This window comes from Peromyscus maniculatus, chromosome 14, assembly GCF_049852395.1.
Source record: "Peromyscus maniculatus bairdii isolate BWxNUB_F1_BW_parent chromosome 14, HU_Pman_BW_mat_3.1, whole genome shotgun sequence".
Lineage (NCBI taxonomy): Eukaryota > Metazoa > Chordata > Mammalia > Rodentia > Cricetidae > Peromyscus > Peromyscus maniculatus.
Window position 1 is genome coordinate 51,464,634 of NC_134865.1, and position 14,527 is coordinate 51,479,160.

The following is a 14,527-nucleotide window of genomic DNA, read 5'->3' on the forward strand; positions in this document are numbered from 1 at the left end:
TCTCCACCACTTCTCCTAAAGCAGACAGGAAACATACTAAGTTTTCTGGTGGTAAAGGGTACACTGAGAGGATTTTAAATTTGGCTTTATTTTTTTATGGTGGAATTGGGGATTGAACCCAGGACTTTACACATGCCAGGTAACTGCTGTACATTGAACCACATTTGTAGCACATTAATAAAACAATACTTTACAAAAATAATTATTTTTTTTTAATGTATTTGGGTGTTTTGTCTGCATATATGTCTGTACACCATATGTCTGTGCCTGATACCCTTGATGGAGAGGAGAGGGTGTCATATTCCCCGGCTGTGGAATTGTTGGGAGGCCCTCCTGGTTAGAGGTTGCAGTCTGCCATGGCCTGGCAGCTCCCTCCAATCTCAGCAACATGGAGGACTCCCTCTGCCTGGAGGGGGCTTCCTGCTGTCTTTCTGATCGTATTTGGAGAATGTCTCTGGGCCCGGATCCCTGACTTACAGAGGAGGTAAGTGTGACCCTTGACAGTTCCCTGCAGAAGCTGTCCCCTGCTGCCCGTATGGTAATTACACAGAGTGCTGGGAGCACTATGATAGGACTGTGCTTCCACGGGTGATAACTAAGACTTGTACTAGGCGTTTTATGATAGGAACCTGCCGTTTGGTGCAAATTAGGTGATGCTCCGGCCACCGTCCCCATTCTTTATTCCTCACCCTGGAATAAAGCTGCGTGGTCTCACTGAAGCTGTCTTGTGGAAGGCTATTTCCATCATGTTCACAGGCCAGCCAAAGCTTTCTCTTGTTGCTTCTGCCCCTCTGTCCTTGTAGACTGGTGGCCAATGGACCATGAGGGGAAAAAAAAAAAAGGGGACTCCACGTGGAGTTACAGATGGTTGTGAGTCTGTAGGTAGGTGCTGGGATTAAACCCATGTTCTCTGGAAAAACAGCCAATGCTCTTAACCCATCAGCCATCTCTCCAGGCCCAAAGGGAGATGAGCAGAAGCATTCATGCTTTCCTCTTTTTTTTTTTTGAGCAGTGTCTCACTATGCAGCTTTCCTGGAACTATGTAGATGAGGCTGGCCTTGAACTCAGAGATCCTTCCATCTCTGGCTTCCAAGTTCTGGGATTAAAGGTATGTACCACCATGCCCAGCCCCTTCCTAAGGTTTTAAAATTTACTAATATTTATGTGGCTAGTGTGTGTGTGTACGTGTGTACACACACTCATGCCATGGTGTGTATATGGAGGTCAGAAGACAATCTGAAGAGTCAGTTCTTTCTTTCCACCTTTGCATGGGTGTCAGGGACCAAACTCACGTTGTCAGGCCTGTGTGGCAAGCGCTTGACCCACTGAGACACCTCCGTGGCCCACTAGTCATTTTTTTTTTTTTTTTTTAATACATAGGGAATTTGAGAAAATCCTAGCTGAACGAAAAGTCACTAGTCACTACAGGAATTGTTCAAGAGAAAGTCACTCAGCAGAACTTTCGTTCCCTCTCATCTTTTCTTCCAAGGAGCATGGAGGCAAGAGGACCAGGAGTTCTAGATCATTTTCAGCTATACAGCACGTTCAAAGCCATCCTAGCCTACATGAGACCTTGTCTCAAAACAAACAGAAGTCATGGGTTGGAGACATGGTTAGGTGGTTACGAGCACTTGTTCTTACACAGGACTTGGATTCAGTTCCCAGCAACCCTATCAGGCAGCTTACAACCACCTGTAACTCCAGTTCCAGGGGACCCCTGTGACTCTTCTGGCCTCCACAGGAGCCAGGCATGTGTGTGGTACACATATATACACACAGGCGCTCACACCAAACTTTTAAAACCGTGTGTTTATATAAATAAAGCCATGAAGCCGAGGAGTAGGTAGGACAGACAGTTTATTGTGGCTTGGTTGTAGTGGAACACACACAACTCCTTGACGTGTACAATTGTTTGGATGTTACTGTTGCTTTGCTGGAGACCACAGTGTGATGTCTTAGGTCTGCAGTCTTCTGTTAACCTGGTCAATGGTTACCTATTTTACAGTTCAAGTTAGGAAAGTCAGGGAAATCTGGTTGTGACACCCTAAATCAAGGGCTGTGACTTACAACCCAGTTATGTAAAGTGCTTATTCTCAGTGCAAAAAAGGTCAGCCTTGAGTGTAAGCGGACACCAGGCAATGGGGGTTCTTAGGAGCTGGGTGGTGTGTTCTATGACTCAAGTTAGGGAAAGCCACTGTCCGACTGCACCCTTAGGAGATCTAGTATTATACTTCAGCCTTTCTTCTCCAATAGGACCAAAGCTTTGACTCCGACAGATGTCCATGAACAGTTGTTTATTAAGAAAAACTTGGTTCAGAAGAAATGAAGAGGGCTTCTAAGCACCAGAGACACTGAGTTCAGTTTCCAGTTCCTGTTGCCTTGGCAGTAAAGGGGAGACCAACAGGCTGAGGTCTGCCTGTGGGAGACTTGGGGCTCCAAGCCTTTCTTTAGGGCTCTCATTTGCAAATCAATCACTGAATGACAGACCCTTCCTCTCGAGCACTGACTCATCTCAGGTGGGAAGATAAGCAGATGCTTATTAAACCCTCGTCTAGTTCCCCACCATTGGATGGGACTTATTTCTTACCCCCTTGTTCTGACTCATCTACAGACTTAACTGTGATGTGAACCCCATTCTCTTAGTGTACCGCTGCCTCAATGAGCCAGGTCTTTGCATATTCCAGCCCATGGTCCTCAGGAGACTGAAGGGAAGCATAAGGGATAGAGAAATGGTTTCTTAACTAATTCAAGAGGGACAAACAGGAACGGAACTCAAATAGGCAGAGTCCGTCCACTCATTCACCCCCAGGATCCTGGCTACCATCTCTTTCCCTAGACTCTGAAAGAAAAAGTCATGTGTCCTTACCCATCCATCCTGCATCAGGGATACTGATAAGAGCCAGCTTGGCTTTTTCCTCCCCTCTGGATGAAGGGGATGGGGCCTGGCCTCCGCGTCCCCAGATCTGACCATTGATGCCTGTCACCAGAGCTTTCAGATGCCTGCACCTGAAAACCTTGTGCTTGTGAGAGATGCTGCCGGGAAAGCTGTCACACTCCACGGGCACACTCCCAGTGCTGTCTCGGGATTGTGGGAAGGGAGAAGAGGCGATCTTTTTGGCATTGCTTTGTAATTCTCTGTTAAGCCCTCCCGTGAAGAGGGGCTGCTAAAGCGTGTCTGCACAGTAGGGAGGAACTGTGGACAAAAAGAATGACCTGGGCCAAGAACCAAAGACGCAGGGAAGGTTTTCAGACCAGCGGAAAGTAGAAAGTAAAGTGCCTCTCTTCAACAGAGGAGTCTCATTTGTTCAGAAAATGCTTGGGCGTAAACATGAGTGCACACACGCGCACACACACACAGTCACTCTGAGGTAGAAAGATGGCTATCTCCAGACAAACACAGATTCTACAACTTTACACGGCACTTGTGTGAAGGGACCTGCTTTTGCCCACACAGGCAAGTAGGGTCCATCCTGCTCCCTCCAACCTAGGGCAGGGCCAGAAGTTCCACTCCACAGGAAGACGGAGATGGAGGGCATTGTGTGGCATTGCGCCTGTGGCCGTAGCTCCCAGGCTGCGGTCTCTGGGTTCTGCTGCCCAGGGTCACTTCCTGGAGCCTGGGCCATGGGCACCACGGGAGTGGCTTGTCAGAAGCCACTGGGCACAGATGTCCTGCACTACAGAATCTCCACTGCTTTTGGCAGCCTGCTGCACCTGCTGGACGAGGGCGGCGGCCTGTGAGTGTTCTTGCTTCACGGCGATCAGGTAGGCAGACCGCAGTTTGCAACAAGTCAGGTAGGCTCGGACCTAGTGATTGAGTACGAGACAGTTGAGAAGAAATGATCCCCAAAGGAAGATCAACAGACATAGAGAGCACCGGAAAGATCTGGCAGATAAACAATACTTCTCCCTCATCAAACTGATAGCTAGGTCCTCGCTTTTTATTGTTTCCCAACAACTTGAAATGTCCTAGACATCAAGCTATTGCATGGCTGTATGTTCTGATGTAAGGAGCTACCGCAGATAGAACAGGAATTGAAAAACCAAGGTGGACAGGCAGAGTCGGGTCTCTATTCCTCCTGTGTCTTTTTGGAATCAGAACTAGCATTGCCAGTCTCCACAGGTTGTGATTTTATAGTTGTCTGTTGATTAATTGATATTCTTGACTAGACAACAAGGTCCATGAGAGCAAGAACAGTATATTCTTTGTGCCTTGCATGTAGTCAGTGTTCAATAAATGGGCCTCACATGGGTGAATGGATGAGTAAATAATCATACCTTCCTTTTGCAAAGGGGTTACAGATTCCCCCTTTCTGTTTTGAACATGCCGAATTAAAACAAAAACAAAACAAACAAAAAAACCTTTAGGTGGGTGGTCCTGGGGACTGCACCTGGGCCCCATGCATGCTAGGAGGCTATTCTACCATTGAGCTATTTCCAGTCTGGAACTGAAAGCCCACTGACAGATAACATGGGGGGGGGGATGGATACCCACAATTGGAAAAGGTCTAGTTAAGATACCACCCCAGTGAGACTTGAATGGACTCCTCTTGTTTGGGGCCAAGGCAGCTCAGTGTGGGGGATACTATATCTCCACACTCTCCATCTCACGACTCAAGAACCCTTTCTCCTTGGCTCTGGTTTCACCAGGCCTTCATCACTCTGGGCGAGCACTAACAAGGTCTCCAAAAGCTGACCTCTCACGGGCAGCTTCCCTTCTGCTGAAACAGTTATTTCTCAGTCGGAGACATTTTTTGCTGTGTATAAAATGCTTCATCTTTTTGGGATGTGTGTGGGTCTTGCTAACCAGTCTCTCTGGATTGATTTCAGATAATTTCTCAGTACAGAAAATATCTGGTGTGTTGTGAGCTCACTGAAGCAATTGGGTACTGCTGTTGGGGGACAGGTAGGTCACCCTAGGGAGTGAGCCCTCATTTAGCATTCAAGAGAATGCTATTGCTAGAATCTAGAATAAAAAAATGGATCAAACCAGTGTTTGGCAAGACCTGTGCCCTGAGGTCCTGAAAGTACCTTAGAATAGTTGCTTAGAGAAACAACTGTCTCTCTTGACTCCTGGGTTCTCATTCAGATTGTACAAAAGTAACTGTTGTTTTGGAATGTGGGAATTTCATCCTTTCCAAGGACCTCACTGGTATGTTGTACAAATGGTGAAGAAATGTTTAGAAGATGCTCTCCTTAGGATCTAGACTAGAAAAAAAAATGGTCAGCAGGTTCTGCCTGGGGCCTGACGAGGCTACAGTGGAGCAGCGCCGTGGTTGTGGAAGAAGCCATTGCCTGACACTAGTTTTCATCCCAAGGGACTCCACAGCTGGAAAATTTGTCTCCTGATGGCCAGCTGGTCTGGCTTTGGTTTTTCAGGACCCTTCTAGCCCGGAGGCCTTCCTGAAGATGGCAGGATGATGGCTCCCACGGCTAGCCACAGTCAGTGACACTGATGAGGATAAACTGGCTGACACTTCTCACAGAGGTAATGTAGAACAAAAGGTCCAGTCATTGCCCAAACAGGGAAGAGTTCTTGGGCCCCGAGGGAGCGCTGTCCTCCAAAGGGCTGAGTGGATGTTTTGGTTTGAATGTGAAATACACCTCACAGGGTCATGTGGTGGAACAATTGGTTTGTAACTGGTGGTGCCATTTAGAAGGTTGTGGCACCTTTGGAAGGTGGACCCTTGCTGGAGGAAATGGTCACCTGGGGTGGGTATTGCCATTTTAGGATCCCTGGTCTCTCTCTGCTTTCTATCTTTTTTTAAACACAGACAGGGTTTCTCTGTGTAGCTTTGCCTGTCCTGGAACTCGCTCTATAGACCAGGCAGGCCTTGAACTCACAGAGATCCACCTACCTGTCCCTCCTGAGTGCTGGGACTAAAGGTGTGTGCTAAGACCACCCAGCCTTTCTGTTTTCTACCTCTGGGTGCAATGTGAGCAGCCAGCCGCCACCTCTTGCCACTTTTCCTTCCCCAGTACAATGGACTTTATCCCTTAAACTCTAAGTTGGAAGACATCTTTCCTCCTTAAATTGTTTCTTGTTAAGTATACAGTGGGTTTTTCTTATTGCACTCTTTTTCCCTCCAGAATAAGGTTTCCCTCATACAGTCAGACAGCCTGAAGATGGAACTGAGATTGCCTATGGCTATCTGACGAGACGTCAGAATAACACGGAGATTCAAAAATAGTCTCAGGGATAAAGAATTGGGAAGGCAAAGGCTTGGGCAGTCAGTGTTCATCTGCCTCTCTCTATCCCTCTGGAGCTTTTAAAGTACCGTCTAGGTCCTGGATAGCAAAGAAACTGAAGCACAGGACTGTGGGGGGCAAGGGGAGCCTCCGTGCATCCATTCAGTAAATCACCAGGGCAGGAGACACTTGGGGCCAGGAGACACTTCTGCTCACCTTGTTGTCATCGCTGTGTATGGCCTGGATCAGTCCCTCCAGCTCCTGTGTACGACAGAGACATAGATAGCAGCTGTGGAAGGCAGAAGAACCTCCCACCTGGGAGCCTGGGCTCTATCCGGTCCAAGGCGGGGTTGCCTGCTTGATCCTTCTCACTACCTCAATTCCCACTATAAGAATAAGGAGTGAAGGCTAATGACAATACCATGCTTGGGATTGGGGCAGAAGGAACAACATCCTAAGAGGCCCATGCTGAGCTTTCACAAGTGGATGTGGTTCTGTTCACCCCACAAGCATGTCACAGGGAACAGATGTGCAGGCAGCGTGCTTCAAGGGCCACCCTAATCTATCTCATCAGAATGCAGACATTTCCAAGTACACACTATTGGACAAGAGCATGCCGAGGGATGCCTTCTGGAGACAGACATCAAAATCAGGACCTCTACCGAGGGGGAGAGTTGTTAAGAGACCATGAGTGCAGAGAGTCAGAGAGAGAGAAATGGATCTTGCAGTGAGGAGGAGGATGGGATGATCCTGAAGCAGACAGTGGACCCGAGAGGTCCAGGAGTGAGCGCACCTGCGGCGGGATTCTCTTGAAGGCTTCCAGGCAGTTGAGGAGGATGGTGTCGCCGTCGCTTTTGGCTGCCATGCCCGACTCGCTGACACACTTGAGCAGCTGCCGGATCTCGCCGTATTTCTCCCTCTCCACCAGCTGCCTCGCGGCTCTGCAGTAGGTTGCGGCAGCATCCAGCTGGAAGTCCTAGGACAGACAGCACAGGGGATGGTGGGCTCGGGGAGGCGGGAGGCGCCCACAGTGGGAAGTGACCGCGGTCACAGCAGGGAATGCAAACATAACAAAAAGGCGAAAGCAAGAAAGGCTCTTTCTGGAGTCAGGCAAACACTTCAGAAGTGAGTATAAAATCCGCCTCCTCAGTATGCGAAATGGTGCATCCTACTTGCTTCCAGGGGCCTTTCTTTCCTTCAGGACAGGGTCAAGGCTGGACTTCAGTGCCTGATTTTCCTGTCCCCACTTCCCAAACACTGAGATTCCAAGGTGCACCACCATGCCTGGCTCCATGGACTCTCAGAGATGTTCTACTTCCTTCCTAAGACCAGGTCTCTCTCCCTTGACTCAACTTTCTCTGAGAAATGGGGCATGGAGCTGGTGTTTGTCTGTTAAGAGCTGTACAAGTGTTGAAACAGATCATCAAGACTCACTGCTGAAACCTGTCAGATAAATGCCTTAAACCCAGTCTTGATTAGCCCTTATGCCACAGGACTACTCCTTCTGGACATGTTCTGCTGAGCAGATGAGTGACATTTCTGCAGTAAACCAGTTGTGGGGAGCCGTCTTACGTGTGCTCCTTGACACCTTTTGAAATGCTAAGGTTGGCTTTTGGCACAGTGGCACAGACTCTGGCATCTGACCCAGTTCTGATTTCCTCCTTAACGCACATGTAAATCTGCTCTTCCTGGGACAAGAATCAGCCTTTCCCAGAAACGTCAGGTGTGGGTTCCCTTGCCATACTCTTAAATAATACACCATACCTGCAGAACACGGAACGCAATTCCAAATCCATCTTCCACATTTTTCCCTCCCAGCATAACCTGGAGAGACAGGGAGATATGCTTAAAGGAATCATAATTTTTTTAAAAAAGATTTATTTATTTATTTATCTATTTATTTATTTATTTATTTATTTATTTATTTATTTATTTATTTATTTATTATAAATAATAATTCTGTCTGGAAGCATGTCTGCACACCAGAAGAAGGCACCAGATCTCATTACAGATGGTTGTGAGCCACCATGTGGGTGCTGGGAATTGAACTCAGGACCTCTGGAAGAGCAGCCAGTGCTCTCAACCTCTGAGCCATCTCTCCAGCCCCAGGAATCATAATTATTAAAATAACTTCTCAATAAAAAAAATCAGGGTCTCTATTTATCTTTATCATCATCATCATCATCATCACTATTATCATCACCACCACCACCACCACCATCACCATCATCAAGTTTTTGTGGAGACAGGGTCTCCCTACACAGCTCTGGCTGGTTTAGAACTCACTATGTAGATCCACTGTGAATTCAATTCATAGTGATTCTTTTACCTCTGCTTCCCTAGTGCTGGGATTACAGATATGAGCCAACACGCCAATGGATTTATTCAGTTATTAAATACATGTTGAGACTTTACTGAGCATCCAGGCACCAGAGATACAAGTGACCCAATGGACTCTATTTCCCACCCGAGGCACGCATTTCAGTGGGGAGGAAGCCACCAAACAAACAACTGAAAAAATCAGATCATTACAACTGGGCTAGGCATTCTGGAAGATGCGAGCAGTCTGTCAGAGAAACACTACATGTACCTTGCAGGCCACTTCCATTTTCATGGGGTTATTTCCAAAGAGTGTTGGCAGAGGCAAAGCGGTGATCTGAGAAGTCCCAGCACTTTCACACCGATGTAAGAATCTGGTCACTTCCATCTGCAGCTGAAGCGTATTCATATGCCTACGGGGACAGGACGGGCATGGTCTAGCCTCATCAGGCTCTCAGAGGAGTGGGTATCTGGGGCTGGGTGACTGGTTCATAAGAAGATGGCAACGGAAAGACCAAAGAAATGGCATGAAGGGAAGAGGCTTGAAATACCCTCCCTCCAAACAGCTATGGTAGACAGAAAGAAAGACCACCCCCCCCCCAGACATACAATAGTTAGGGCGCATTGTGGGACTGGACAAAGTTCCGGCACTGAATCAACAAATATTAACGGAGCATCTTCGTGGCAGGTACAGGAGTGGGAAGGGAGGCTTGGGCCCTGCTCTCCCAGCTCATGGGCTTGAGGAGAGATGGGCAGACACAGAGGAGGTTTAGTGACCGAGTCGAAGAAGACAACAAAGGAGAGTGGTGGAAGATTTGTTTATATTATTATTATTATTATTATTATTATTATTATTATTATTATTTTGAGACTAGATCTAGCTACACTGATGGCCTAAAATTCCCGACTCTCCTGCTTCAGCGTGTACTACCATGCCTGGCTAAGCATTTACTTTAGACAGTACGTTCTAAACAGACAAGCATAAAAGAAGAAAGCACTTGGGCTAAGGATGCTGGAGGCCAGTGGCTGACGTGTACCAAGGAAGAAAAGAGATCAGAGAGAGAGACTGCGCTGGACCTTTTTTGCTCATTGTAAGGAATGTGGGGTTCAGTCTGGCTGCGGCATGGGATCCTAATCCCTTCCTGCAGTAGCTTTCCAGGCTGTAGCAGACACTATCATCCAAGGCTGATGTCTTTTCATCTCCAGTGACACTCGGCCCCAGCCTTCCTGCCCTGCACGGACCGTCTCCCCAGCCTTGCCATACCTGGACACATGCCCTGCACGGACCGTCTCCCCAGCCTGGCCATACCTGGACACATGCCCTGCACGGACCGTCTCCCCAGCCTGGCCATACCTGGACACATGCCCTGCACGGACCGTCTCCCCAGCCTGGCCATACCTGGACACATGCCCTGCACGGACCGTCTCCCCAGCCTGGCCATACCTGGACACATGCCCTGCACGGACCGTCTCCCCAGCCTGGCCATACCTGGACACATCAGCAGCAGTCATCTTCTTCCGGAAGAAGGTGGCTTTCTTCCTTCCGGAGCTGCGGGATGTTTCTTGGAGGTAGATCTTCAGGTGGTCCTTGGCCTTAAGCAACCACGAGAGCTTCTCTCCCAGCTCTGTGTAGGACTTTGCTTTGTGACTGAAGAACCGAATACAGGTCATGGCAGCCCGGACTTGGTCCTAGGATTGGAAAGTGAATGTTAGGTTTAGGAGAGATCAGAGATGTCGGGGGTGGGATGGTAGGGTGGGTGTCATGAGCATCCTGATCTGATTCTCCCTGTTAAAGCAGACCTTCAGGTTCTGGCCCTGTGATGTCTTCATCCCTGGAGCCTCGCTTCCTCCCTGAGGAAGCACCAGTGCCTACCCTATCACCAGCTGAGCAGCATTTTACGTCAGTGATTACGGGGTCCCAGAGACCCTAAAGTGACTGCCTGTCAAGCTCTCGGGTGGGATATTATCTCACCACTGTGGAGGTCTCAAAGAAGATCCTTCCCATTCTCCATTAAGTACAAATTCAGTCTTAACTTGGCATCAGGTGATCTCATTTCTTTGAGATTACAGTACTGAGAATCTACAGAGAGGGGAAACTTGGTCCTCCTCCTTTCATTCATTTCTTCTAATTTTAGCTTTCCAGAACATCATTCATCTGTATCTTCTTCCTTCCTTTTTTCTTTCTTTTCCTCCTCTTCTAATTCTTGTTCACCTTGAGTTCTTTTTTAAAAATTATTTTTATTTTATTTTATTTTATGTGTATGAGTATTTTGCCTGCATGTATGTCTGTGCACCACATGCATGCCTGGCATCCGAGGAGGTCAGAAGAGTGGATCAGACCTTCAGGGACTGGAGTTATAGATGATTATGAGTCACCATGTGGGGGCTGGGAATTGAACCTGGATCCTCTGGAAGAGCAGGCAGTTCACTTAACCACCGAGCCATCTGTCCAGCCCGATATTTTTTGAATTATGAAGAGTGCTATTATGGACAAGATTAAAGTTTGGCTCTAAGTGTAGGATGAAAGTCTAAATATTTAACAATGTTGAAGAGCATGGTGGATTTATTTGCTCTCTGGGGTCAAATACCAAGGTCAGGGATCAAATGACGGTCCTGTTCCCTCATCTTGCACAGCCTCTCCTGCATGACAAAGCACCGGTGACTGGAATGGAAGGGAGGATGGGCTATTATCACTTACCTTCATAAACTGCTGCAGCTCATACAGAATGTGGTAGTAGTTCTTCTTCTGCAGATGCTGGCAGGCGGCCATCAGGTATGTTCCCCAGCTCTCCAAGGTTGGATCAATGGATTCCAGTAGGTTTTCCAAAGTGTGTAACTTCCCACTTTTATAGCTCGGCTGGAAGATGCCTTCGATGAAGACTTCTGGGGGGCTTTCCTGGAGCAGGAGAGAAGGAAGGTAAAAAGACACAAGTGTGGGACTGGTCCTGGCAGTCTAGGACTTGCTCTGAACCTCAGCATCCTCCTAGGGCAGTGCGTCCTCGCCTCTGCATCACAGGTTCCTGAGAACCCCCTCCAGTGATGCTCCACTCCTCCCTTGAATGGCTCTCTACACTCACTGCTCTTCTTCCTCTCCTAGGATTTATCCCAACATCATTTTTGCCCCCAAATGCAATTGGCGCTGCACGCTAGCTAATAAGGAATCTCTACACTGTTAATTCTATCAGTTTCAGTTCTTTGTGGTGTTGAGGATCAAATCCAGAGCCTCTCAAATGCTAGAAGACTGACTTACTGTTCTTAGTGGGCTCAGCAGCTTTTGACAGAATAAGGACTTCCTCCTCCTTGAAAAATTATAAGCTGAAAATTTTCATTTTTAATTGAGAAAAAATTTTCTTTACTAGAAACCAGCCTCTCGAGGTTTTCTTTTAACATCTCTGGCCACTCAATTTCCTTAGCTGGTTCCTCTCATCCCTGTAGGACGCTTTTTCTATCTCTACTTTCCTAGTGATGTTATCCAGTCTCGTGGCTTTCCATGCTGTGTGTGATGATATCCACACCTTGATCTCCAGCCTGCTCATCTCCCTGGACTTCCTAAACTGCATCTCCTGTGGGACCCAGCTGCCTCTCAACATGACTTCCCACAAAGCCAACAAATCCAACACACAAAAACTGCATTCTTGATTGTTCTCCAAAACCTGCTCCTCCCACACTCTCCCCTTTCTCAGTCATGATGCCATCCTTCCAGGAGCTCAGGTCAAAAGTCTCAGGACCATTTTTCTCCTCAAACTCTGATATAAAATACATCAGCAAGGTCTACCATTGAAGCACACGCAGAAGCTGCCTGGTGATATTTTATTTGTACTGAAATATGATTTTAATTGTATGTTAATAAATAAAGTTGCCCTGGGGTCAGAGCTATTAGAGCCATAGCAAGAGCGTGGTGGTTAGAAGAGCTAGGTAGATTTCTGTGTGTTCAGGGATACAGCCAGTATTGGAGACATACGCCTTTAAGACCTGGAGGGCGGTACTTACAGGCAGTGACGAGGCAGTCATGTGGTTGGGTTTACAACCAATGAGAAGGCAGAACAGAAAGACTATTTAAAGACAGACAAACGGGAAGAAGTTCTCTCTCGGGGAAGCTAGGAGCACTGCAGGAGGTAAGATTTTATCTCTGAGCTCTGACCTCTCGGCTTTCTCTTTTACATTGGCTCTGTGTTTCTTATTTTAATAAGACGATTGGTTACATCTACAGCTGCCCACGTCTCACACCCACAAGGTGACTCACACCACCGTCACGCTCACCTGGATTATCGAAAGAGCCTTCTCCATGCTCTACCATCTCCCACTCTGTCTCTTCCACAGAAAGTCAACAAATGCATTTTGTTGACCCCTGAGTCAGATGAAGTTACTCTTCTGTTCACGATCTCTAGTGATCGTGTTTCTCATGAACTATACAGGCCAGGTCCTCACAGTGTCTACATATACTACATGATTTAGCTATTGTCCTCCCAATGGTACCTGGCGCTACCCTGTCCCCTGGCTTCAGCCACGCTGACCTCTGTATTTGCCACTTCCTCTGCCTAGAGCAGAATTCCTCCAGTTGTTCTTGTGTCTTTCAGCCCTTTACTCAGATGCCACCTCCTCTGGGCACCTCATATAGTATTTTATAACCCTACTCTTCGTCTGCCTCCTCCGCTGCCCTGTCTCCTCTCCACCTTTACGCCTCTGCCCTCTTCTGCCTCCCTCTCTTCTTTCATGCTCTTCCTCCTCTTCCTCTTTTGATACAGGGCCTTTCTACACAGTCCTGACTGTCCTGGAACTTGAAATATAGACCAGGCTGGCCTTGAACTCACAAAACTCTGCCTGACTCTGCCTCCCAAGTGTGTACTCCTGTTCTATGGATGTTTAACCTCTGTTATACTTGAAAGGATGAACAGAATTTCTCCCAAGAAAACAAGGAGGGGCAGGGCATTCTGAATAGATGGAACAGTGCATGAAGACTAATAAAGATAATAATGTTGACATTTTGGTGAGTCTGGAATACGGAGTATCAATAGCATTTGTGATAAAAAAAAATCAGAAACCTGGGAGATGGATCTTGAGGTCCAGCTGCATGCTAAGGAGTTGGCTTTCACCCTAATGATTTGCGAAGGCCCTTTCTTTAGGGAGAGGGTGTGATGTGCAGGAAGTTCACACGGAGGGCAGTGTGACAGGAAAAGGAACACACAGAAACGCTACACACAGTAGGTGCTCAAGTGTCATTTTCGGGGCATTCTTCTTTCTGCACCCCTATTTGCATGAGGACAGAGGTGGGGCTCGTGAACAAGTTCGAGGGTAGCTGATGACGGGGACAAGAGAGGAGGCTTCCTTCCTGGCTTTGTCAACTGCAAAGCAAGGGCAGCGCTGCCGTCAGCTTCCACTCCGGCAACAGATAAGCAGCTTACCTCCGGCTGCACTTATCCAAGGGAACAGGACCTGATACTTTACACTCTCAGTCTGTGCCTGGTAGAAACATCTTTACTTCTCAACTCACGTGGAAAGGGAGGGAAAGGGAATATTAAACTCCAAATAATCAGACTCATTCAATACAGTTCTTAAGACATGCTTAGCAGCTGAGACACAGTAGTAGCCACGCAACAGTCTCCCCTTCACTGTCCTGTAAGGGTCTGATTATGATGCTGGATTTCTCTTGGAGTCATCTAGAAGAAGTGTCTATTTGTAAACTATTGTTGGATGCTGTTTCTGATTTAGTATGGCTGAACAACGTTAGCCTGGTAAGCTCCTTCAGTTTCCTATGGAATTTGGTAAATATCAGTCACCTTGTCAGAAGGTTACCATTGGAATGTTGAGATAAAAAAGGAATTCCAGGGCTGGAGAGATGGCTGAGAGGGTAAGAGGTCTTGTTATGCAACCTGACCACTGACTTTGGTCCTTGGAACCATGCAATAAGCAGGCGCGTGTATCTGTAAGCTCGGGACCCCTAAGGAGAGATGGGAGGCAGACACTGAAAGAAGCTTCTGGGCCAGCTAGCACTGCAGAACAGTACAGAGACAAGACTCCCCGC

The 14,527-nt window shown here is 47.5% G+C and overlaps 1 protein-coding gene across 12 annotated transcripts in view; it reads right to left on the reverse strand.

Moving 5' to 3' along the window:
• Positions 1 to 1,840: 1,840 nt before the first annotated feature.
• Zfyve26 (zinc finger FYVE-type containing 26) overlaps positions 1,841 to 14,527 on the reverse strand; it is a 65,901-nt gene continuing 53,214 nt past the window's right edge. For all 12 annotated transcript variants that reach the window (XM_076550948.1, XM_076550949.1, XM_076550947.1 and 9 more), the window contains exons 36-42: positions 11,204 to 11,401; positions 9,995 to 10,194; positions 8,777 to 8,918; positions 7,951 to 8,010; positions 6,980 to 7,162; positions 6,403 to 6,447; positions 1,841 to 3,804 (exon numbers count right to left, since the gene is read on the reverse strand). In XM_076550948.1, coding sequence (XP_076407063.1) covers positions 3,601 to 3,804; positions 6,403 to 6,447; positions 6,980 to 7,162; positions 7,951 to 8,010; positions 8,777 to 8,918; positions 9,995 to 10,194; positions 11,204 to 11,401 — 1,032 coding nt within the window. In that variant the 3' untranslated portion in view covers positions 1,841 to 3,600. The remainder of the gene's footprint in view (positions 3,805 to 6,402; positions 6,448 to 6,979; positions 7,163 to 7,950; positions 8,011 to 8,776; positions 8,919 to 9,994; positions 10,195 to 11,203; positions 11,402 to 14,527) is intronic.